The sequence below is a fragment of the Macaca fascicularis genome, chromosome 4 (genome assembly GCF_037993035.2).
Source record: "Macaca fascicularis isolate 582-1 chromosome 4, T2T-MFA8v1.1".
Classification (NCBI taxonomy): Eukaryota; Metazoa; Chordata; class Mammalia; order Primates; family Cercopithecidae; genus Macaca; species Macaca fascicularis.
The window spans coordinates 93,439,428-93,465,067 of record NC_088378.1 but is presented as its reverse complement, the minus strand read 5'-3'; the positions used below and the strand labels follow the sequence as shown (position 1 = coordinate 93,465,067).

At 41.0% G+C, this 25,640-nt stretch overlaps 1 protein-coding gene, 1 long non-coding RNA gene and 1 other non-coding gene across 5 annotated transcripts; 1 reads left to right on the top strand and 2 right to left on the bottom strand.

Moving 5' to 3' along the window:
- Positions 1–3,863: 3,863 nt before the first annotated feature.
- On the bottom strand, positions 3,864–7,178 carry TENT5A (terminal nucleotidyltransferase 5A). 3 transcript variants are annotated; one of them, XM_065543801.2, is made up of 4 exons: positions 6,872–7,178; positions 6,586–6,691; positions 6,088–6,555; positions 3,864–4,956 (listed from the first exon to the last, which is right to left on the bottom strand). In XM_065543801.2, the coding sequence occupies exons 1-4, from the start codon at positions 6,889–6,891 to the stop codon at positions 4,180–4,182; spliced, it is 1,371 nt and encodes a 456-aa protein (XP_065399873.1). In that variant the 5' UTR covers positions 6,892–7,178; the 3' UTR covers positions 3,864–4,179. The 3 variants fall into 3 exon arrangements, with proteins under 3 accessions (XP_065399873.1, XP_005552542.3, XP_005552543.3); XM_005552485.5 differs by having other exon boundaries at positions 6,088–6,691; XM_005552486.5 differs by having other exon boundaries at positions 6,088–6,691; positions 6,927–7,178.
- A 9,827-nt stretch (positions 7,179–17,005) lies between these two features.
- LOC135970423 (uncharacterized) lies at positions 17,006–20,606 on the bottom strand. The gene is made up of 2 exons (XR_010586099.2): positions 20,484–20,606; positions 17,006–19,386 (listed from the first exon to the last, which is right to left on the bottom strand). It is a non-coding gene; the product is annotated as an uncharacterized lncRNA (long non-coding RNA).
- On the top strand, positions 18,852–18,984 carry LOC123573216 (small nucleolar RNA SNORA70). The gene has a single exon (XR_006697946.2). It is a non-coding gene; the product is annotated as a small nucleolar RNA SNORA70 (small nucleolar RNA).
- Positions 20,607–25,640: the final 5,034 nt, after the last annotated feature.

Below are 25,640 nucleotides of genomic sequence, written 5' to 3'. Positions count from 1 at the left end.
AGACAAAAAAAAAAAATTGTTGGCATCTATTAGCTAGATGCTTTCGGAGCTAACTGAGCCAGTCAGAGATGGGCTGGCTTCTGATTGTCCTTCAATCAGAAAGTAGCTGAAGGTTACTCTCTCTATGTACCGCTTTGCCTTTTCTAAAGGATGTGGGTTGGGATTCAAAGGACATGGTCTTCAGTCAATACAGACATTGTAGACAGCAAACACAAATCAATAGAAAAAAATAACTTTTTTATTTACAAAAAAATCCAAATATTGGATGCTGTAAACAAAATTCACAATCTGTTCCCTCTAGCACTGATTTAAACACGTCAGTTTTTAGTCCATTTTCCATCAACTCCTTTTCTGCCTGTGACGCAGCCTATAGTCAAAATATTCCAGAAGAGTGACCGAAGGTGTAGCTTGCTGCAAGAGAACGCCTCAGAGCAGGCAATGATTGTAGAGAGGTTGGAGGGAGAGACAGCCAGCGGGCAGAGCCTCCTCCGTTCTGCAAGACTTTGCAGCAAGTCTCGTTAACTTGACATCTTCCAACTTTGTACTTTACCATTTGCTTTGTTAGAAAGCCATTATTTTAACAAAATATAGCAGAGATTCTTTCTTAGCACTGAAAATGCTATGCTAAAAGAAATTTTAAAGAAAGATTATATTCAAATAGATGCTATATATGAAATTACTTTTTTTGGCTTTTTGGTTTCATCTAACACACTTCATCTTGAACAACAAAAAAAGCTTATGTTTGAACTGACAGCTTTCAACATAATACATTTCATTTACAAAATAGTTCACAATATTTATTTAACAAGCATTGCATTGAAAACAACGTTATGCACAGTGAAGCAACCAACAATAAGCAAACAGAAAGGGGTGGTAAAAACAGTACGTTCACTTTTCATTTCCTTCCTTGGCTTGGATTACAGATATTCTTCCATCCTCGCATTTCTGGAGCTATATTATTAGTCCATCCAATACCAAAGTGAGCAGATACTCGATCCCATTACTGGAAGGGAAATGTCCATCTTGCTGTAGGAGTTCTTGAGGCAGCTGGATTTACTGCAAATTAAGTAAACTTTTTAAAAACGGCATTGTCACAGGCTAAGTGTGCTCTGACATGCCAGGCTGGGCAGGTGAGAAGAGCCTCCAAAACATAAAACTTCTTCCTGGTTTAAAGCGACAGCACACTAGGCCAGATAAACACAAAAGCAAACAAATCACAGGTGCTAATAGGGAGTCGGGCGCTGTTCTTTCCTCTGACCTATACGCACGGCTCTCTCTCACCAGACATTCAGATTTTTAGGCCACACATCCACAAAGAGAGACATATATTTCACTGTGTGTTCAACTACATATGCACAAGACTATAGTACACATAAAACAGAAATAAATTATGCAAGTCTTAACGTAAATGCTGGAAGTTGTCTTGAGTACAGCCTGTTCTATATGAATAGGTGCCAGGTGCTGGCACTTTCAACTAAGCTACCAACCCTGAAGTAAGCAAGAAAAGAACATAAATATTTGAGAAAAGAAATCAAAGTGTATTTCAAATAAGGCTCTTCCATACAAAAATCTGTGTTATAAATTAACAGCAGGTTATTGTTATGGCAGAGCCAGAGACCTCCGGACTCTCTAAAATAGTAAACGACTCATTTGTCAAGAGTTAGGGTGAGAAAGCAGATTACCAGCTGCTCCTGTGTTCACAAGTGCTCCCCTAGCTTGCTTTTAGAAAACTCTGAAACAACTAAGCAGGCGGAGCTCTGGTTTCTGATAGGTGAGTGCCAGGCTTAATCTGCAAACTGAACAGTATTTCCTGGGAAGTTGCAATTAATTTTTCAAACCCAGGGCTCGAGTGAGGGAGACTGAGCCAAGATGGTAGTAGGAGGAGTTCCTTAGAAAACTGAGTGGCAGTGCAGGGGCTGTTGCAGCTCTGACAGAATTCACAGGGAAGCTGCTACAGCAAACCCATCAGGTTCCCATTAAGGCTTCAAAAATGATGCACAAAAGGCAGTCCAGATGGATTAACCTGGATTAACCTAGCACTAAGCATCTGAGGATCCCTAGATAAACAAACAAACAAATTATACTGCCAACAGGAGGATACTGTTTTCTCCCGTGGTCTCTCTTTAACTGATGATGAAAATCTTCTGATTGGGTCTTCGAGGAATTATCACAGCAAGCAGTCATCCACTAAGGCTGTGGAGATTATGTGGTTGTTTCACTACACAAAGGGAAGGTTCTTATGTGTTAGTTTTGTTTTGTTTTGAACAAATGCATTTTCAGAGACCAGTGTCTAGAGGATCTACTGGCTAGCAGAAAGGGTGGTTTTAGGATTAACTGTCATTGAACTGAAATAGTAATGCCAGTTCATTTCACAAAAGTATAACTGGTATTTTTGTAAGAAAGAAAATAAAGTTGGATTTCATTTAATGGAAAGTGATTTAAAGTACAGTACTAAATATTTAAATGCAGTGTGACAACCAGATCAAAGATGTTTCATACTGACATGATTTATAAAATGTTATATATAATATATATCTCATACATAAATTTTAAGCAATTGTGCAAATATTCTTTAAAAAGGGTCATTTCACATTACTAAATTCTAGTGGTCCAGAAATGCAGAATGCATTCATTAAAATTCATTTAAACATTAGCAAGTAGTGTTCAGATCACCAGAAATTCTTTTTAGCAGTCAGGGATTTAAGTAGCCTATTACTGATCCATGATGCACTAGATTAAACATCATGGAGGAATGCAATTATATTTTTAAAATAAATGGGTTCAAACTGTCAAAATGGCAGTTCAATATAAAAAAGAGTGCTCTGCCCAATATTCTCCCATTTGTGGAATTCTATGGCTCACCAAAGAAAAAAAGAAAAAAAAGAAAAAACATCCCACTAAAACTCTATAATTTCTGCTCTTCCTATGAAATATATTACTTGGTTCCCTCTTTCATTTAATTTTTTTAGATGTGGATGTAATTCATCATTGCAATATGCCCACGTCTCATGTTATCCTGTTGAAAACATAAAAACACACAGTATTTAAACATTTCCTATTTGAGACATTCTAGATCATAGTCAATCTACTGTGTATATATACATATAAAATGTATATATACACACACACAATTTATACACACATATACATGTACCTATGATAGTATCAGATCAACAAATGTTAACTTTATACAAGTATTTGCAAGAAAAAATAGGGCATTTTCTCCACCATTCACAAGCTTATATGTTATTTTCTTCTTGAGGCAGTCCCTGATAAAATAAAATAATCATTAAACCATAAAATAATTTTGCCACTTCAAATTTTCGGAAGGCAACAGGCACTTTGATGTATACTGGTGTGTAACAAATATAATATCTCTTCATATATTCTACTATATCTCTTCTAATTGGGTATTTTTATCTGTTAAATCTTTGGTCCTTGAGCACTTTCTTTGCTACAGCTGTTTTTGCTTGCATTTTTACATTTTAAAAATGCGAACTATGCACGCAGCTGGAATTAATGGATTGTGTCATCATAAGTTCTGCTGATTGTTATGAGAACTGCACCAACCTACTACTGTTCATTCGGAGCAAGCCGTTTGTTAGCAAAACAAGATCATTCCACAGAAAGCACTTGCTACAAGCCTCAGACAGTAATCCCAACGTTGGAGTTCCCCTTTTTCCTGTATTGTTACTATTAATATCTGAACTCCTGAACTGATTCACAAGTTGGAGTGAGACCTTTTTTCTTCTGTATTTTCCCTTTTATGAATTCCATCTTAAAAGAAACTTTCCACTTTTTTTTTTTTTTCCTATGGCAAAGCTATGGGAGCAGATACAGCAAACCCATATTGTCATCAAACATTTTTCTTCTCTTGTTATATGAGGAGAACCTGGTTGGTTTTACTGACAGGTCTCTCTTTTTTTGCAAGATAGAATCCAATTGGGTAGGAGAATAAGGGGAGGACTAGGGAAAAGGATCCTTTCAAGATCATGCTCCCACATCTATTAAAAGATACATAAGCTTTGCCAGACTTAAAACCAGGAGCATATCATCATTGCACAAAACACATCCCTAATAAGGGCTGGATCACTCTTTTTTTTTTTTCTTTCTTTTTTTTTTTTTTTCTCTACTGTCTTGTCTGAAATGGCTTCCCCATAGGACATTTTTAAATGATTCTTAATTGCAGGGTAGCCAAGTGGAGTAGGTCTGTTGCTGGCACGTGAATACTGGCTGAACCTGTGCAATGTAGTAATTGCTAAAGTTGGCATCTGCTACATAGGGGGCTGGCTGGTAATAGCAAGTGACATTAGCCACATTAGGAATGACATTTTGGTCAGCTAACACCCGGATAGCCAGCATGGTGATAAGGTTTAAAGTCTGTCTTCTTTCATGTCCCATCAGGCACACCGTGCTCTCATTCACCACTCCATGAAGGGTCATGAGATATTCATACTTGCGGTCTTCCAATCCCACAAAGTGGTTCTGCAAATAGGACTCCAGTTTTCTCTGCTGCTCTCCAATGTCTGAGAAGTCGATGAAAAACCTGGAACACATATACCTCTGAAGGGTCTTGATCTCATCAGAGGCGGGCCTAAAGCCCCTCACCAAGAGGTTGCAGTACTTAAGTAGGCCTCCCCCTCGGATTTCCTCTGGGTTCCTGGTGGCAATTATCTTGTTACAAAGGTGATCAAAGGCTTCCTGGAAATCGCCATAGACGCTCTCCCCAATTATTGTGGGGTGAAATGTCTCAGTCATTGGGTTCTCTGAACATTCGTAAAAGAGCAGAAGAGAGTCTAATTTGATTTGAAAAGAATCTACACTGAATTCAAACTGCCTCCGGAGGGAATCCACAAATTTCAGTTCCACATTTTTGCCACTGTTGTTTGACAGGGATATAAGACTCCATCGGTCAGAGTCATTGCACACTTTAACCATTTTCTGCACATAAGCTTCCTACAATTTAAAAGATAAAACAAAATGAGCAAACCTAGAAAATAATAAATAAATAATAAATAAATAAATACATCCTCTTCACAGCTGAGAATTATTTTGCTCTTTCCCTTTTGTTTTGTCAAGTTTCAGCCAAACACTACCTACAGCCTTAAACGTTCTTCTGAAAATAGAAAAAAAAAAAAAAAATACTTTTAACGAGTAGTTTTACTGTCTGGGAAAGGGACTAGAGGTAATAGTTTGAGGCTTTTGGCAGACGTAACACAGTAGTAAGAGGTTCTGTTGTCATGTCTGACTTTTTAAGTGTTACTTTTTGAAAATGGTCTAATAGGCACAATATTCACACAGATCCAAACAACATTCAAAAGACTCGGAAGGGCATTCAGCGGTAGGTTAGTCAGCCTCACCCTTGTTCCAAGCCACCCAATTCCTCTCCTCTCCGCCTGCGGCAATCAATGTTATCAGTATCTTGTGTCCCTCCAGGGGCACTCTGCAGTTACAATCAAATATATAAACTAAATTATGACATTCTGGGACCCTGCCACCTCAGACAATTTTAACTAATCATAAAAAACCCGTCTTGAACTAAAGTGGAGGGTAGGGAGGGGGTGCCACTATACCCTTAACATATGAACCAGCACGGAGAACCACCAGACAGACCTTTAACACGGAGTCAACTGAATGCCGCTGTGAAATCTATTCACCTTTTCCAGTACAAGAAAAAACTCATTGACTCACTTCTGCTTCAGGCTGTCATTTTCCCAAAGACTAGATCATACAATGTCTCAAAAAATTATTTACATTATTTCATTCTGCCAAGTATCAGAATCTACTCTGGACAAGACTCCAACAGGGAAAGCCAAGAGTTAAAATATAAGGAGAAAGAAGAGAAGGGAGGGCAGGGGAGACCTGGGAGAAGAGTTGCAGCGCCAAAGCATCAAGTAAACGGAAACACACAACACCGTCCACGCACGTCAGTTTACTCATTTTAAAAATCAAAAATCAAAGAAATACGCGCGCCCAAACTCGTGATGGCCACAGATTCATGGCATGTAACCGACGCCCCTCTGCCCGCTCCCCATAACACCCGGTCCAGTCTGGGTCAGGGCCCAAGTGCATCTCGGGTGGTGTTACCTTGAGCGTGAGTGGTGTGATCTTCTCTTTGTTCACCCCCTCGGGTAAGAAGTCCAACAGGCAGTCCAGCACGACGTCCTTCACAGTCTGAAACTCCCCTTCTCCGCGCAGGTCGGCGCAGAAGATGAGGTCCAGGTCCTTGTAGCCCAGGCCGCTGTCCTGGTGCAGGACGTGGCTGGCGGCCGAGCCGTTGAGGCGCACGTCGCGGACGCCGATGCGCTTCTCGGCCAGGCGCCGCCGCACCACCTTCACGATCAGGCTCGGCTGCAGCTCGAGCGTGGGGAAGTTGCCGCGCCCGTGGATCGGAATGGTCTCGCTCAGGATGCCGTCCAGCCGCTGCACTTGCTCCCAGTTCAGCACATTGCAGTGCGCCGTGGGGCTTTCGCAATAGTCCAAGCAGTGCCCACCGAAGCTGCCGCCGCCGCCGAAGTCGCCGCCGCCGAAGTCGCCGCCGCCGAAGTCGCCGCCGCCGAAGTCGCCGCCGCCGAAGTCGCCGCCTAGGGGGATGTAGGGGCCGCAAGCCAGCTCGTCCTCGGCCATGGCAAAGTACCCTTCGCCCTCCGCCATGTAGTGCCCGCCGAGCGCCACTTGGCCCTGGTCAGTCCTAAAAGGAAAGGGAAAGGAGCGCGGTGAGGACGCGCGGCGGCGGAGGGCAGAGGCCAACCAGGAAAAGAGCGCCCCCTCCCCCGATAGTTCCCTGGCCCCGGGCCTCCTCGGAGACTCTACCTCCCCCGGCCCTTACAGTCCCCAGCCGCGCACCGCCCCCCGCAGAGCAGCCCCGCACCAAAAATATCTCTGATGCATCTGGAAAGCGCAAGCGAGAGTCCCGTCTGTGTCACCTGGAGGCGGCCGCCCCTTCTAGGAGCGAAGCGAGCGAGAGAGAAACCGCGAGGCGGCAACACTTCCAGGAGCTGCGAGTGCGCTCCGACAGCGACTAGCGACTTCGTCTTTCCCAGACCCCTGCCGCCTGAGCTCACCACTCCCTCCCCGCGCCCCCTCCCGCGCCGCTGCCACCCCAGCTGCGGTGGTCCTGAAGGTGGCGGCTCTTGCTGCCACACACGCTCGTGTCTCTGGAGCTTTAGCAGTTGTGCGGGGAAAATGTCTTCAGTACTTTTTTTATACTGGGCTTCTCTGCGCTTCCGGGGCCCGGAGCGGCACGCTCGCCACACCCTCCTCATCTGCATAGGGCGCCGCCCCCTGCCCGCCCCCTCCCGCAGGGCACGCAGCGGACTAGCCCAGCAGCTGGTGCTGGACGACGGCCGGTGAGCGCGAGGCGCTGGGCTGTATGTGCCGATACTGTGCGCGCCGGTAGATTCGTATATTTATACATACATTTATGTACGCCCCCTCCCACAAATCTCTTTTCATTTTCCCCAGAAGGAGACACTTAAAATGCCCCAGGAATCATAACTGATCATCAAAACCAGATCGCGACTAAAATCCTGCAACTGCAGAAACTTCCCAAAATTCTCGCGGATACAGCCCTTCATGAGATTCCCACTGTTGGCCTCCGGAGGTTCCTCACTACTGCTCTTTTAAACCTCGGTGTCTAGACCATTTACTCCATTGATAAACCTGGTCCAAGCGTGGACTCATGAGTTCACTCGTGCACGCAAATCAGTCACGGCGCGTGAGTGGGAAAGGCTTGTTGATAACTGGGTTTCGATTCTCGAAACCTCGGGAAGCACGCCGGGGAGCTCCGGGCCAGCCGGAGAAGGCGCGGGGGCGGCACCACGGGCCTCGGGCGTGTGCGGCTCTTGCGCACGAGTGGCTCCAAGGGGCCGGTGTGTCGCGGGGGCCAGGGTGCGTCACGGAGCAGACGCGGGCGAGCAACCAATCGCCGAGGACTGGGCGGGCCCAGTGCCCCGCGGACAGCGCGCCCCGGGAGTGAGTGCTGCCTCCGAGTCTAGGGGAAGGGCCGCTAGGTGTCGGGTGCCTTTGCTGCGAGTTCTCAGTTCTCGCACAGAAAATTGGCAGCCAAGCGCGTTCCTCGCGTCCCACTAAGGTTTGGCCATTTTAAGTGCATCATAGTGTAGTGGAATACGATTTGGTTTCCCACGAGATGTAAAATAGGAGTTTCAAGAATAAAATGAATTCTCCCATCCAGTTTCGGTGAATTCGGCAGAGCTAATTCTCCCCACGCTCACTCGCGCCGCCCACCGCTGTCTTTGCTAGAAACTGTGGCCCTCTCTTCGGCAGCTCTCTGCCTCCATCAACTATGCCAGAGCAGCTTTCCCAGCGCCTAGACGCTGCTGGGGACTGAGGTGGGGCAGAGGGAAGAATGACCGGGTCACAGAATACTCCCCAAACCCTGCTCAGCCCTGCCCGCCCAGACTGGGAGGACAAACAGCCCGCACCTCCTAACGGGGGCAGCCCCGGCCTAGTCGCCCAAGCTGCGCCGCTCGGGGGTGAGGGGTAGGGTGCGGGGGTGTCACCCGTGGAGCATCCAGCTGCGTGACAACGCCGCCCCCTGCCGGTACCCTGCCGAGCTGCGTCCCAAAATGGAGAAACCCGACTGGCTCCGTGGCAGAGGCGGTCCCCTCAGCGCTGCGCCTAAGCACTGAGGTGCGCCTGGGGACTCTAGGACAACTACCCTGTCCGCATAGGGCCATCGCTGCCTTCAGAGCACACCCATGTGTTCCTCGGACCAGCCATCGGCGCATGAATCTATCTTAACCAGGCGTTTTATACATATATATGTATATGCATATTCTTGTGTGAGCATGTGTATAGAGAGAGCATTTAGTGACCTCTTAGTGCCAGTCAACAAGCTAAATGCTGAAGATTTAAGAATGACTACATTTCACATAATCCAGAGGGCATAGCACCCAGGTGCATAATTATGGTTCAGTTGCATATGTATTATGAGAGAAGTATATTCTGACGAAATCGCGTGGCGGGCTAACGACATAGGAAACGGAGAGACACCCGAGAAGGTGTCATTTGGACTGGTTCTTGAAAGAATGGATGTTCCTTCAGTAGTCGGGGAAAGAGGAGAAGAGCGTTATCTACAAAGGGAAGCGTATAGAGTTGGGGAATGTTTGAGAAAAGATATGTGCACTCCCCGTGATTAATAAATGAGATTGGTAGTGCCTTGAGATAAGGTTTGAGTACCAGGAACTTATTGAACACGTCTGGGCTATAACCTGTTTAGCTCCTTAACATAATACCTAATTTAATCTTCAAGAAGAAGGTATTTCCATCTCCTAGGGATCTAGAAACAGAGGAATCCAAGAAATTCAGAAACATTCCCAAGTTCCACAACTAATAAGTGGTGGGGTCAGGCCTTTAACCCAACCCATTTGGCTGTGAATGCTGTTTAGTGGTCATTACGGGGTAGCGAGTGGTCTGTAGCTTACCAGTACCTTCTATTGGAAGACAAGACAAGCACAAATAGCAAGGATTTAAGGAAGAAAGAATGAAGGGGAGGGGAGGGGGAAAAGAAGAAAAGAAAATGGAGGAAGGGAGGGGAAGGGAAGGGAGAAAGAAAAGAGAAATGAAAAAAGAGAGAGAAAAGAGAAGAGAAAAGAAGAGAAGAGAAAAGAAAAAAAAAAAAAACCGCTGTTAAAAATGTTTCCTTCAAAGGCCGGTATGAATTCTGCCCCTTTTTAAAACAAAGCCAATGTTAGACACACTGCACTTGAAAAATCAAGGCTGTGTGTGTGTGTGTGTGTGTAGCTCTACTACAATTATTTTTTACTTTATTTTTACCCGTGCTCCAAAAACTAAAAATAAAGAAGACTCTTAGAGCTGATGGACATCTGCCTATGCATACCCAGGATTTCGTTCTATAGCACTAAAGGAATCTGCATTTTGGCAAGCTATCAGGGTGATCCTGACACAAGGACCCAGCCACACTTTGCACTGCACTGACAACAGCTACCATACTACAGTTCTCTAAGTGGGAACCCTCCCCCAAGCAAAGGCTGATCCCATGGTCATTCCCAGAAATGGAGGGCACAACTGAGAGGTGGAAGTACAGCATGAAGCTGGACTTGCAGGGCCTGCTTATGTGCTGTATGCTGGGGAGAAGATAATCCCAGCAGCAGTGTGCCAAGACCGTCTCTCCCCCAAGCATCCAATGCTTTGTGGCTGACACTTCCTTAAACCTTTAACAAAACATTCCCCCTTTCCCAACCATAATCCAGACCCTACTGCCTCCTGCACTAGGACATCTGGGATATCTTACTTTTGGCAATGCTTTTGTGGGCAATTTAATCTTTGACTGGATTAATATGTGCCTGATACATAGTGGCCAATCATTACATATTGTTGAATGAAAGCATATGTTGTTCATTGTCCCACTTCTTCCTGTCTTCAAACTGAAATAATATTTACATTCTAGGAAAAAAATATCCATCCTTACATAAAATTGCAGATTCTGCAATTGAAACCATTAATTTTTTTCTATATAGCCAAAATAATTATCAAATGAGTACGTCTATACTTTCCAAATACATTCACAACTAAGATATTTCTCAACACAGTTACTCTTAGATTAAATTTAGATGCAAAGTTGCTAAATTTTTCCCCCAGGCTTTAGCTTCTGAACCTGTTTGGTAAATTATTTACTTTTTCCTACTTAAAAGGAAAAAAACAAAAACCTATGGCAATATGAAGCTCTTAGTTGATAAAGTTAAGAACACCACAAAACTGAAATACGGACAGCCTAAATTTAAACTGCTTTCTAAGCGAGCAGATAAAAAGTCCTTATTCTGAAGGTTTTAAAGGAAAGCTTTACATACAATTTTGAGAAAGAAACACTTATAATTAGTTCATCTTATTTTTAAAGTTACAGTAACAATCAATCTGGACTTAGCAAAATAAGATGTTCAGCTTTGGCCTTAATGATAGTTATTATTATTGAGTTTGTTATTATATCCCAGAAGCTCTGCTAAATATTTTATATACATTATATTTTCTAAACTTTCTCTAAACACCAGAACTGTACACATTATATCTCCATAGGAAAGATAGGGCACAAGAAAGTTAAGTATCTTAGAGAAATCACAGAGCCTTGGTTCAGACTCATGCACGTCAGTTCCTTACATTCCGTGAGTTGGCTTGTTCCCAGTCTTCTCATGTTCCTCCTAGACTTAAACTTGAGCTGGAACTGCACTCTGATTCTTCTTTCTTTTCAAGTTCTGGACATTCAGGTTGGGCATAACTTTGGAGACCAAGTGATTTTATCATGAAACAACTGCTGAGGGCCAGAATGCACAATGACCTGAAGAAGCAGATGGGCACTTCTTCCCCAGCAGCCACGAATGACCTCCGTGGCAGCGAAGAGCTAGCAAGCTAGCACCTTATGGAGAATTTGCAAGAAACGTGACACACTGAAACACAGTGGGGTGTTTGAAGACTGCCCCGAGTTCACTTAGCAGTGGTACTTTCCCCTTCTTGCCCTGCTTCCTACCTTCTCAAAAATGGTTTCAGAAGATGGGAAGCCTCCAAATACAAAATTACTCCTTCAAGTTCATACCCAGAAGGAGAAACAGGAGAAAAAAGCACCCCACCACCACCCCCCACATACACACACACAAAACCTGCCATTAAGCCTGCTACTTCCCTCTCTCACAGCATTCTAGCCAGTCTCCCCCCATATTCCTGTCCTGCTCTTGGTCTTTCCACACCAGCTCTCTCCACTTTCTCTCTTGATTTTCCACCTTCTACCACTTCTGCTCTTGGAACCTTTCCACAAAAAGTGGCGTGTACTTCTAGAAGCACCCTGCAATGCAGGCAGAGCAGTGGTAGTGTGAGGAATTTGAGTACTCCCCGACCTGCCTCTGTCCCCCAACCATTTGCTGCCTTTGTGGCCCAAATCCTAGTAATTCCAGAGACCACTGGGGTATTGCATGCTTTTCCAAGCATGCACACACATATGCCTTCTTTGCAGAGTGAACTGGACATCTCTCTGCTGTCCAGTTAGTGTTTGTAGAACAGCAACTGATCAAAGTGCCTCATGCAAAAATTAAAACTCACTTGGGAAAATACATTACCTGTTTTCACAGGGAAATGGTGCTTGTGAAATGATGTTTCCTATGTTCCTTCAGGAAAATAAAAAATGTTTATGCATTATTCAGGGCCTGTGGAAGACTGGCAACATCCATGACATACAGCTTAGTTTGGGAATAACCATTCAACATATTACTTGTATATTCTTTGTAATCAACAGATTAGCTTTCATAGTTTTAAACTTTTCAATCATTTTTCTTCTATATTATCTTATTTTATCTTCAAAACTGTTCTGATTAGCATGAAGTTCTAAGTTTAGAGATGAAGAAAGGCTAGATGATCTTCCCTATATTTACACAGCTAGTTATGGGAAAGTTAAGGTTAAACTCAGTTGCCCTCATCATGGGCCAAAAACCCTTCTAACCACACTGTTTAATCTTACATCAGTGTGAGTGCATTTAAATGATCAGCATCAAACAGCTAAGTTTAAAGAGATCCTGTAGCTACACAGAGGATTTTTTATGTGGGCTACATTCTCACCTGTGGACATAGTATAAAGCATCACTACTCTACTGTTGAGCATCTTATAAGTGTAATGTCCTAAGATTTTATTTTAAGTGTGTTTATTTGAAGTGTATGACCGCATAAAAATAACTCCATTCACAGTTACAGATTAGTGAGTTTAGGAAATACAATATGCAAGCAATCAATATGATCAGTCAGACCTACATCATCGCTCTTACAATCAAACTTGATTTGGATTGTCCTTTAGCAGAATTCTTCATCAGAAAGACTAGCTAGTATTTTCTTATGCTATTATCAGTGCTGATTATGCCAGAACTTCTTCCTGTTGTGACATCTCTGTGAAATTTTGCCGTTTAAATCAGTGTTGCAAGCCCATGGACCAGACTGTTTTCCTTACTCCAGACAAAAGAGACATTCAAAAGTTACATTCATCTGGCAAAATGTAAACTAGAAATACACTATATTTTCAAAAACCATCAAATATGAATAAGTAAACTTTAATATTTGTATTATAATTTTTTTGTAAATTTGTGCTGGAATATGTTTAACTGCCCTGAAGAAAGTATTGATTTTACTTGTGGAAACTGTAAGGTTTTGTGAAGAGTACAAGGGAAGAATATAATAAATTATTTCTCTTTTTTAGAAGGAATTTAGCTAAAAATGTTTGGGTACCTTGTAAAAAATAAGGCTGTATTCTATGGGTATGTTATATCCAGCTCATCTTGATATATTTTCAGCTACTTCTTACCTGTACAACATATATTGATACATTTGTTAGCTACTGATTATTGATTTTTTTATATGAGATTTAAACTATGGCAGCTGTAGAAGGCCTATTTACTCATATACATACATAAACCGTACATTGATTCAATAATGCATATATGTTTGAAAGAACCTTCTTAGTATTATTTCTACCATCACTTGTTTTTATCTTTTCCTATTAACTTCCTTTCCTGACCTTAAAATTATCTGTTGCCAAACAAATTACAAATTAAATAGTACAACTAATGTTATCTTGATGTTTGGGAGAAATTACTATGGAATGTGATAAGCAACCAAAAAACACACAGTCTTAGAAAGTCTGAAAAACTGAACAAAACATAATAACTAAACAAAAGTTTCTCTTGAAGCTACTCGGATAATGGACATTTTTAAAACACTTAAAAAAGAACTGTTCAAACCAGACTCTAGGAAGAAAAATATGACTACCTTAAAAACCCTGGGATTGTTAAGTGTAAATATGGAAACTAGCTGTAGACTTTCTGTAGGAAATTACATTAAAATGCCAGAATTTATTCTGGTAATATGGAATAAAAGAAATTCAAGTTTTCTTTCCTAACAAAAGAAAAGGTTTAAAGATGCTAGTAAATTAGGCATTAGCCAAGAAGGTGTAGAGGAGAACAAAAGCTATAAAGGTTATTGATATTTGAACCATGAAAGTGTCCAACTGGAAGATAACAGTTTCCAATAAACTACAACTCCTGCAGCGGAGCTGGGAAATAAAAGAGAATTTGGATTGACACATGATTAAGAAGGCTGAATATTGATAGTTTAGATGAGTAAGATATCCCTAAAGGGTAACAGAACTGCCCTCTAGGTTTTGAAATTCATAATTACTTATGGAAGTGAATAATTTATTAGCATAAAAGTGATATTCTTAACATAAACTCTTGTTAAAATAATAGAAAGGGAAAAAATATATGGCACTCAAGATTCTTTGCCCAACAATTTCTCCCCGATTTCCATTGAAATTTCAAAGATTTTTTTTTATTTTGTAATTCACTGGAATTAACTTAGCAACCAGATTCCACTCTGTTTACTTATTGTGAGATCTTTGTGAGCAGTAGTTCGTAAGCCTCACACTGACTAGATATGGATTGTGTTGCTGTGTTTTAAAAAAGAAATGTTTCTTGCAAACACTTATGACTTGTCTATGTCTTCTACAAGTCTGGACTTGTCTTGGAACATTATCTGTGTTCTGTGGGTTACAGGGCTTGTCGAGGTCAAAGTGCTCAGACATGAGACAGGCACCTTGTATACTCTAGAGAGCTAGAAATACTTGGAGATTAAGTCTAGTCCATGCTCAGAGTAGTGCAGAATAGTGTATTTTTAATTCACTATCTTAAAAGTAAATGATAACGTTAAGAATAGTGTATTTCACTTTAGTTATTATGCATACTATTATGATTTTTATATGAGAGTTTAACATTTCAAAGAGATGTTTAAAAATGGTAGGTACCCATTTTTCTAGCATCATTTTTATATACTAAATTTAGAAGCTCTGTAATTGCCATCTAAATTTGTGGAATCATGGAAATCATTTGAATAAATATACTATCATAATATTTGAATTATGTTTTTGTAGTACATTGTATTGTATTTCTATATATATGTGTGTGTATACACACACACACACACACACGTAACTCTAGACCAAGTGCAGGAATGACATAAAACTATTTCCGACATAAAAGTAATTACCCTTTACAGATTGGATCGGTCATTATTTTGAGTTACACATTCTTCATAAATCAAAGAAATTGAATTATCATGACTAATTCTTAATCCACTTTGAGTCTAAAGATAGCAGACATTTGAATTCAAAAATTGAAAAACAAACTAATTATTTAGATGTTTTATATACATCATATTTAAGAGCCAGATATCTGGCTATACTTCTTGTTTTTACTCAGCTAAAATGGAAATTTTAGTTTTCTTCTAAATTTAATTAAAGATCAAGTTGATCCAAACATTTACTCTGGAACTCGCATTATAGATTTTGAATGCCTGCATTGATCAAATTACCCAGAGGCTTTACAGACTGCACTTTATACTGCACTAAAACATGAGTAACCCTGGCCTTTGACTCCCCTCAACTCCTAATATAGGGCATGGCCCCCTCTCTCTACCTGTGGGCTGCAGATTTGAAGGTGGGTGGGGGAGAGCACTGTACAACATAGCCTCCTTGGGAAGTTAGAGTATGTGTACACACATGTGCTCATTAACTCCCCTAGATTATTTGTTCTTTCACAAATCTTCTTTCTCATTTCCTATTCATTAATACAAATAAATGACTGTTGAATCAATCTAGTGCCATCACCACTGCAACAGACACCTACTATAAATCCTTTAGGTCTAGTAACTATGGTTATTTAAAAATCACCTAGCAAATAATATAGATTAAATAACCTAGATATGTTCTGTGTGTTGGATAAAAGTTCTCTTTTAACTTAGGGGGATAACATTTTCAGTTGGAATATAGTCAGCTTTAAAATTTTAGTAAATATCCTCAAAGTTTCCAGAGATTATTTGATGACTCACTTCTAAAGCCTCAGCTACATATGATTAATGGAATTTTATTGCAGATTTAACTTGTCCATCTATTGTTTATCTTTTAATGCTTCTGGGAATTCTCCAGAAGCTTCCACCACTATTCTGTTTTTTAATCAAGTGATATATGAAAATTAATCAATTTTAGATTGCAAATTTTGCTCTCATACATGGGACACAGAATTAAAAACATACCATTTCCTTTTCTGAGGATGTTATGTTACTACTCACTCAAATTCTACAATAATAAGCATATATACATTTTGACTATGACTTTTGTTCTTATTACACTTTTAGGACATTTAAGTATAGTGAATATGTATCCTAAATCAAAAATCACAGTATGTGGCCTAACAACTAATATGCTTATAAGGACAAAGGGACAGTCTATTTGAAATCTCTTTACATCTTCAGAAATCTGAGATGTATGGTGTTCTTCCATCCATTGTATAGAATTATGCTTCTTTCTCTAGTTCATTCCCATAAAAGCCTCTTTGACAGCAACATTTCTTATTGTCTATTGGCTATTAAGTTATAGCAGAAATTAAATATAAGAAATTCATTCAGGCCGGGCGCGGTGGCTCAAGCCTGTAATCCCAGCACTTTGGGAGGCCGAGACGGGCGGATCACGAGGTCAGGAGATCGAGACCATCCTGGCTAACACAGTGAAACCCCGTCTCCACTAAAAATACAAAAAAATTAGCCGGGCGTGGTGGCGGCGCCTGTAGTCCCAGCTACTCGGGAGGCTGAGGCAGGAGAATGGCGGGAACCCGGGAGGCGGAGCTTGCAGTGAGCCGAGATCACGCCACTGCACTCCAGCCTGGGCGACAGAGCGAGACTCCGCCTCAAAAAAAAAAAAAAAAAAAAAAGAAATTCATTCAATACTCACACACCCACAGACATTCTTCCACTTAAAATTGAAGACCTTTGCATACCTAGTTGAAAGCCGACCATAATGTTAATTTTGTAAAACTGAAATGTAAATTATTCTCCCTAAGCCTATGGACAAATGTAGTATCTCACTGAAAAGCATTGTGGCCTTCTCAAACACAGAACCCTCCTGACGCCACTGTGTGGTTTGTAAAAATCAGTTTAGGCTGATAAATGCCCATAAAATATTTTAATATATTTAATTGATCTAGGAAATTGAACTTTAATTACAATTAAGTAGAAGATATCAAATATAATGTCATTAGAGCATAAGTTGGTTCAGCATCTGTGTTTGATTACATTACCCAAACACATGAAACAGTCAAGTTTCTGAGCTGGTCAACCCCTGCAGGCAGTGACCTGCTGTTTCTTGCCAGTTGAAGTCTGTTTCTGTGTTACTGCTCTTACTGTCAGTAGATGATCCTCACAATTCCATAAATGCTATTTAACTCTCTATGGTTTCCTGTATTTCTTATCTGCTTCATTGTTCCAGAAAAAGATATTCTTAAAAAAAAAAAGAAGAGAGAGGAAGAGAAAGAAAAAGAATGAAAGAGACAGAGGCAGGCATTTGTTGCAGCACCTCACAAACTATGATTAGTCAGGATTTAGGTAATAGTTCAGACCCAAGTCCCAAAATAGCCAGTTCATTTTGTTAATAATAAATTGCAAATCAAAGCAAACTGGTCTGAGGAAGAAATTGGCTTTGTTCCAATGATCTAAAGGCACTAGAAATCAGCTGTCCATGATCCTTTAACCTATGGCAAGGCCATCTTAGTTAAGGCCACATCTTCCTTATTATTTGTTTCTTGGGGAAAGTCAGTGGCTGATGTGGAAACAGCTGAGTGCGTTATTCTAAAATGAAGTGATTAAATCATGAGGCCGAGGGTAGGATGTAGGAACCCTGAGGATGGATTTTTTTTTCTCATTCTTGAAATTGATTCTTCCTATGAGAACTTATAACAATTAGTCCCATTAAAAGCAGCCCATACTTAATTTCAAGTGGCCACAGTAAACTCTTCAAGGTTGAGACTCAGGGGAAAAAAGTAAAAATAGTTAGCACAAATCATTACTGAGGAATTATAAGGAATCAGAAAGATGGGAACCATTGGGAGCAGCACCTATAGTACATGTCAGAGCTTTGAAGAAACACTCCCTTAGTGCTGAGCTGAGAAGGGATAAACCCAAGATTGTGAAGGAAGACCAGACTGGAAAAACAGAATGGCCAGTATTAGATGAATGTAAATATGTAAATATGCCTTAGAGTATGCCTTAGAGAATGCTAAATATGCCTTGCAACATGTAAAATATGCCTTAGAGAATGCCTGGTCCTTTGCAGGCACTCAGGCCAGCTAACTTATCTGCAGGAGCTGGATAGAACGTGATGCTTAGGCATGGAGACCAGCAAAGGCAGAAGAAGGGGCAAAAACCAGGTTGCTCTCCTTCTAGGCATCAGGCCTATGGGAGTTCAAATGATGTTCTCAATCTTAAGACTGTGGGAGTTATCTCTCAGGGCATACAGTTTGAGCCTAAGGCAAATTTGGCTGATTCCAAGTTCTACCTGAACTCAGAAACGACTATTATAATATATCCTGCATCTCCATCCTCCAACTGGCAACTGGTGAGGAGTGATATCATGTGAAAATATCTGTTTATAGATTTGGAACTGCTGGGGCAGAAATAGGGACTTTTAGTCCCTAGGACAAAGAAGCTTGCAGGTCCCTTTCAATAGTACTGCCCTTGTACAAAGCCAGCAAATTATCTGTGATCTTTATAGCACAGGAAGGACCTCCAAGCTAGAGAAGGGATGGTTCAAGGATGGAAACATCTTTCTTATTAAAACACCACATAAAACTCTGTGAGTTCTGAATCAAGAAAAGAACCTCCAGCTGGTGGGAGCAGACCCCACCAGCAACCTCTGACTCTTTTCTATGAACACTGCCTTTCTCTAGAGTTCTGTCACTCTGATTACCACTGTCACCCCGAATTCTGGGACTCAGCAGACTTTTAAAATTATTCATCTTCTGCAGTCAATTAAGCCAGCTGCACTCCTTTCCTCACAGGGGCTCGGTGTAATGGCTACAAACAACAGCCTCCTTTGTCATATACATAGTTTGTTTCTTATATGGGTTGCTCTAAAGAACATAGGAGACAGCCGTTTCCAATGTATGGTTATGTCTCCGACCTTTGACCTTACACTGTTCCCAGTGTAGGCTCCAAACAGGTGTGAAGGGTATCTCTGGAAAGCCCCAGGGTACCATGGCCACAATTTACATTGGCCAAGTCATCATGTCCATCCATACCAAGGTGCAGAACAAGGAGCATGTGATTGAGTTCCTACACAGGACCAAGTTCAAGTTGCCTGGCCACATCTCAAAGAAATGGGGCTCTATCAAGTTTCATGTGGATGAATCTGAAGACATGGTAGTTGAGAAGTGGCTTATCTTAGATGGCTGTGGGGTCAAAAGCATCCCCAGTCATGGCTCCTGAACAAGTGGCAGGCCCTGCACTCAGGAAGGCTTCCACTATTCTGCCGCCTCTTAGGCTCAACAGTATTTCCTGTCAAAAAAAAAAAAAAAAAAATTGTTAGCATATGTGTAACCAAACCCTTTCTTTCCTTCATCCTTCTTAGCAAAGTAGAGGCATGTAGAATTTTGTAAATTAATACAATTCGATATTACACAAAAATGAAAAGGCAGGCATTATAGGCAAGATACATTGTGCAAAGTCATAGTTCCAAAGTTTTAAGTCCTTAATCCTAAGATGAACACATCCAGCCCTAAAAGACTCCACTATCTCTTGCTGTGAGTCCTCTACCCACCCCCATCCTGCCTGTTATTTGGTCAGTTTTCTAGCTGTGATATTTTCTTTCCATCTTTCCAAGTGTAAGTGTTCAAACAATGGGTTGAAATAAAAAATAAGAAGGAATGATCCACTGTAACTGGGATGGTTAAAAAAGGTGTCTTTGTAGAGAAAATAAGACCAGACTAAAGAGTAAACACCAGCCAGTCATGAGAAATTGGGGAAAGAGTGTTCCTGGCAGAGGGAGCAATTTGTACCCAGGCAGGCAAGAATCTCTTGTACTGGAGGAACTGAAATGTGTTCTGTGGAACCAGAGCATGCAGAGGAAGGGAGAGATGGCATGAGATTAGGCTGAACAGAATGTCAAAGGTCAGATCATGTAGGTGTGGTGAGGAGTTTGAAAGAGTTTAGATTTTTTTGTGTAAGTGTAAGAAGCTATTGAAGGCTTTGAGCAGGAGAGTTGCATGATTGGATTTGTCTTTTGAGATCCTTTTTGCTGCCGTATGGGGAATTCATGAGGGAAAAATAGAAGAGAAATGGGTTAATAGACTGCTGCAGATATCTGGGCAAATGGTGATGCTATTTTAGATTACTGCTATCTAAACTATAGATCACAACCCATCAGTGTTATACAGTCATTTTAGTGGTCTTAACACACAATATCATTGAAAGAGAATAATGTACAATAGAAAAAATCAGCTAGGCACAGTGGCTCACACCTGTAATCTCAGCACTTTGGGAGGCCAAGGCAGGTGGATCACTTGAGGCCAGGAGTTTGAGACCAACCTGGCCAACATGGCAAAACCCCACCTCTACTAAAAATACAAAAGTTAGCTAGGCATGATGGCAGGCACCTGTAATCCCAGCTACTTGGGAGGCTGAGACATGAGAATCACTTGAACACGGGAGGTGGAGGTTGCAGTCAGCCAAGATCCCACCTCTACATGCCAGCCTGGGCAACAGTGCGAGACTCTGTCAAAAAAAAAAGAAAGAAAGAAAATATCAGAGACCACCACATCATTTCATAACAGTTCCTCTCAAATTTTTGTGCATATAGGCATGCATTTGCAAGTACTGGATTATATTGTGAAGTGATTTTGTTATTCTTCATAGTGATCAAAAAGGCACTGACCTAGACTAAAGTGGTGATAGTAAAAGAAAGAAGGTAAAGATGTCTTCAGATACATGGAAATGGAAGAGGTCGCCTAAAAGGAGACATAAAAAAAAGAGGAAACAGAGTCCTGTGATGTATTTTAAGTTTCACATTCTTATGTTTATGTTCCACCTATTCTTTAAGAAAAATTATAATAAGCATAGTAAAAATCTAGTAAAATTGAACCATTAACATTGGAAAATGACATGTAACCTGCCATTTTTTTTCTGAAGGATACATATTTTAAAAATTGAAACAGAACCTGATGGTCACCAGTAGGTCATTCTCTCACCTCTCTGTTGAGCATGACTTTTCTGAGTCATTGACATATGTCTAGCAAAGTTTAGAAACAAATCCAGAATATTTCCAAAGCATGCAGGAAATATTAAATCCTACCTCTACTCAGTCTTCATTCCTTCTGAAGAATGTTTCTTGGGCTTCTGAGTTTTCAATTCTAGCTTTGCTAAACTTCACAATGCAATCTGGTCTCTGCTCAGTTTAATGTATAAAGTCACCACCATAAACATGTCCAAAAATTCACATCATTGCCACAGTGAGAAATGAAAATGCACACTGCACTGGACTATATGTCATGTTTATGTTTTGTTTTGTATAATGTAAGATACAATTACCTTTCTTAGAAAAGATCGTCTTAATAAGTCTCTTTATATGTACTGGAGCACATTGGATTTAAACTATTTGGGATATGCTTTTAACCTGATGAGAAAACAGGTTAGTAATAAATCATTATTGAAAATCAGAAATGTGACTTGGAAAGAAAAGGTACATATCATGGGCAATTAGCAGATGCAGAAAGCCTTTAATTACAAAGCATGCCCTTACCTGAGGAACTTTATACTATGCTGACAAAAGGCTACATCTAATAATAAGCCTTTTCATTTTATACACACAAACACACACCCACAATCTATGAACATGTTAAGACCCATATGTTCAAACAACCCATTTACAAATTGCTAGATGGGACCAGCATGAGCTCCTTACTCCCTTCACCAAATGAAGAAAGCAATTTTGTTATTTCATCACCTTTCTTCTTCCTGGAGTCCTGACAGCATCAGTTACAACAGCATGCCTCTTTTCCCTCCTTTTATCAAACACCAGTCTTGCATTTGAGTAGGTGACAACCAAAGACTGCAGCTGTATTTTCCTAGTAGAATCTTAGAGCTCTTCAGAGTCAAAAGAATGAGCCTCTAATGGCACAAAATTAAACCCTAGTGGAAACAACTCTAGTGGCTACTTGAGATATCTTCCCCCATTGCTTCTTAGAGCAATCCAGACCACTTAGGTAACTGCGTATGTTGTTGTCGTCCATGCATCTTGATAGTCATCCAGAGAACCACTCCTGATCTGAGCAGTTGTGCTGCTGACTCTACTGTAAAGCCATTCCTGTGCCAGATGAACCACAGAATTTCAGCAAGCAAGGAGCTGAAGACAGGGCAGCGTCGTAATCTTCAATCTGTTTCTTCATTCTCAAACCTCACAATGTTGGCCCTTTCTGCAGAATTTCAGTTTGTGTTTTATTCACTGAGGAAGTCTGGTGCATAGAAAAGCTTCCTCTTAGCATAGATAAGGCTAACAGGCTAACAGTTATTTGGGCAAGTAGGATTAATTATCAGGAAGCTGTTGATAGTTCATGGCTGACCTGTAAAAACCTGGTTAGAATGAGGTCAGCTAAAATAATAGGGTCTATTTAAAGTTTGGGTCATATAAGACGTCATTAAGGATCACATTATTTCAGCAAAGAAAATGTTGCAGAGAGTTATCCTCTTAAAAGAAAATAGCTTTTCTGCTGGAAAGCTTCCAAACCACACCATTGCAAAACCCAAACACTTCAAACCATTGAATGCTAATGTTTAACTGCCTAGCTCTAGTTGTCTTGCAAAACTTTTCCCCCTTGGTAATTGATTTTTTCCTGCAATCCAGGTGTCGTTTGGTGTTTAATACCAATTTTGCTTCTTATGCTGAAGAAAACATATTTTCATTGCCTGGGGGTTAATTTTTTAAACCCCACATATATATTCTACTCTGTTCCTTGTGAGTAAGAGAAGTAGTGATCAGCATTTTACTAGAGTTGAGGAAAACAGCAAAGGGAAGGACCAGCCCAAGGCATAATTGGGAAATACCTGAAATTTTAAAGCCTTTGCCTCATAATTTGTCATTTAACTATTTTTGTGACTTTATCTCTTGTTAGTCACTTAGAGCTGCATGACACCCTATAAACTTCAGTTTCCTCCTGTTGCAGGATTGACTGAGATGCCACACATTACACTGTGCAGCACATTGCCTGAGGCATAGTAAATGTTCAGAAATTGGTAGGTTATCATCATTGTCCTTATCAACATTCCTAAACCTCAGGACTAAGGGATATTTAATATTGACTTATGATGAAATTGTTGGTAAAACATTTGCTTTTAATTTTATTCTCAATGACTAAAAAACTTACCAAACCCAAAGGAATGTGCCTCTAGTTCTAATACTTTAGGCCACCACAGGAGGTGGAGAAGAGATGTGGTAGCGGGTGGGGTAGCCTTCCCTCCTTTGTAGTGCTGACAGCTATCTGTTCATTAGACTGGCCTTGTTGAAAAAAGATGACCATATGAGTCAGGCATGGGGACCAAGACAACATGTGGGACCGGCCCTGCTTACACCAGAGCAAGAGAGCCCATGTCCTGGTCCAGTTCCGAAGCCACTCCCCTGGCAGCCCACCTGTCTGGATTCTTCCTCCTCCCTCCTGTCACCAAGATTCAGTGAAGAGTCTAATTAGTTAGTGCATGTTTAAATCCTGTATTGGCAAGGGCAGATTACATAAGATTATATAATTATGGGGGCCCTCTTTAATAGAATAAAAAAATTATAAGTAATAGATATGTGTGAATATTTAGTTAAGATGAGAAATCACCACAAAGTATACATATAAACAGCTAACAAATACCACAAACATCAAAAAAATCCAGAAAAATATTTATTTATTAACTTCCTGATTCATCGTACTTTTTTTCTACTTTTTTCTTCTTGATCGCATACTCGTTGATTGCACTCCTATGTATGGTAGGAGAGGATTTCTGACTTTTCTGACTTAACACGGCATTGATGAGATTCAAAACGTTTGCTTACAATTTTTTGTTATGATGACTTGAAAAATGTTCAAGTCTCCTTTCTCCTCTACTGCCCACATACTTCTGGCACAGCACAACATGTTCATATAGTATTACAACCACTGTGTCTTCATTCTGTGATCCCAGATGAGTGGGAAGAGGATTTCTGAAAGTATTCCTGCACGTGGACAGGTAGCAATAATTATTACTATACCTGAAAATGACTGCAGACCACGTAAATCCATCTCACTAAACCCAAATAGAGAGACTCCCAATTTAATTTCCCATTAGCCAAATCTCGAAAATGTCCACAGCCAGTCTGGGACTATCCAACACGAAAAGGCAAGGAAAAGAATTCATATGAAAAGAGACTGCAGGTTTTTTGTTTGTTTGTTTTTTTTTTAGAAGGTGTCACTGTCACCAGGCTGGAGTACAGTGGTGTGATCATAGCTCACTGTAACCTTGAACTCCTGGGCTGAAGCAATTATACTCCTGCTTTAGCCTCCCAAGTAGCTGGGATGACAAATGTGAGTCACCACACTCAGCCTTAACCGCAGTCTTAATTGTGGCTAAAATGTTTTACACTTTCAAATATTAGAAAAGCATATGCCCAAGCAAGGGAGAGTCCCTGAAGATGTAAATTTCTTTAGCTTCACAGAAAATCTACCTCTGCACAAAGGAATGAGCCCGTAGGATTCTGAGGATGAAGGTGAGTTCCTGCCCTCCCATGCTTACAGAAAGAGCTCTTTTAGACAGAAGCACTGCATGCTATAAAGACTTACGTAACAAAAATAATATCAGCACTATTACTAAAGTCCATTGTGTCCAAGCATGAAGCAATCTCAGGCAGAAATCACAATATTTGGCTCTTTGGAGAATGCAGAAGAAACTGGAACTGGCCTCTTCCTGAACTATGAAGAACCTGGTTCTTTCCTGCCCCCTTCCTCAGCCCTGCCCAAAGTGACCCGAGGAAGCAATTGTCTTTAATCTTATTCAGTTCAATAATTTTAATTGCTTCTCTGAATCCAAACTCTACTCTGTCACTAACTAGCTGTGTGAGCCGGGACAAATTAGCCTCTCTAAGTGTTTGTTATTCTTATACATAAAATGGCAAAAATATTTTATTTGTATAACTGTGAAAAAGATTAAATGGATAGTGTATGTATATCACTTGGCACCTAGTAGATAACTAAGATATTGTAGCTATTTTATTATTGTTCACATTTCAAGTGATAACTATAAAGGAGGAACTAGAAAGGGAATATTGAACAGCCAGGACTCCAGATTACCAAACACAGCATGGAAGATCTGTCATGCGCGTCCGTGTGAAGAGACCACCAAACAGGCTTTGTGTGAGCAACATGGCTGTTTATTTCACCTGGGTGCAGGCGGGCTGAGTCCGAAAAGAGAGTCAGCGAAGGGAGATAAGGGTGGGGCCGTTTTATAGGATTTGGGTAGGTAAATGAAAATTACAGTCAAAGGGGGGTTGTTCTCTGGCGGGCAGGAGTGGGGGTCACAAGGTGCTCAGTGGGGGAGGTTTTTGAGCCATGCTGAACCAGGAAAAGGAATTTCACAAGATAATATCGTCGCTTAAGGCAAGGACCGGCCATTTTCACTTCTTTTGTGGTGGAATGTCATCGGTTAAGGCGGGGCAGGGCATTGGCACTTCTTTTGTGATTCTTCAGTTACTTCAGGCCAACTGGGCATATACGTGCAAGTCACAGGGGATGTGATGGCTTGGC

Bases quoted from the DNA above. Each gene is read 5' to 3' on its own strand.
- TENT5A (XM_005552485.5), bottom strand. From the start codon at position 6,891: ATGCATCAGAGATATTTTTG. The intron at 6,692-6,871 runs GTGCGGGGCTGC...CTTTCCTTTTAG, and splicing joins ATGCATCAGAGATATTTTTG to GACTGACCAGGGCCAAGTGG. The intron at 4,957-6,087 runs GTAACACCACCC...TTTAAATTGTAG, and splicing joins TCACACCACTCACGCTCAAG to GAAGCTTATGTGCAGAAAAT.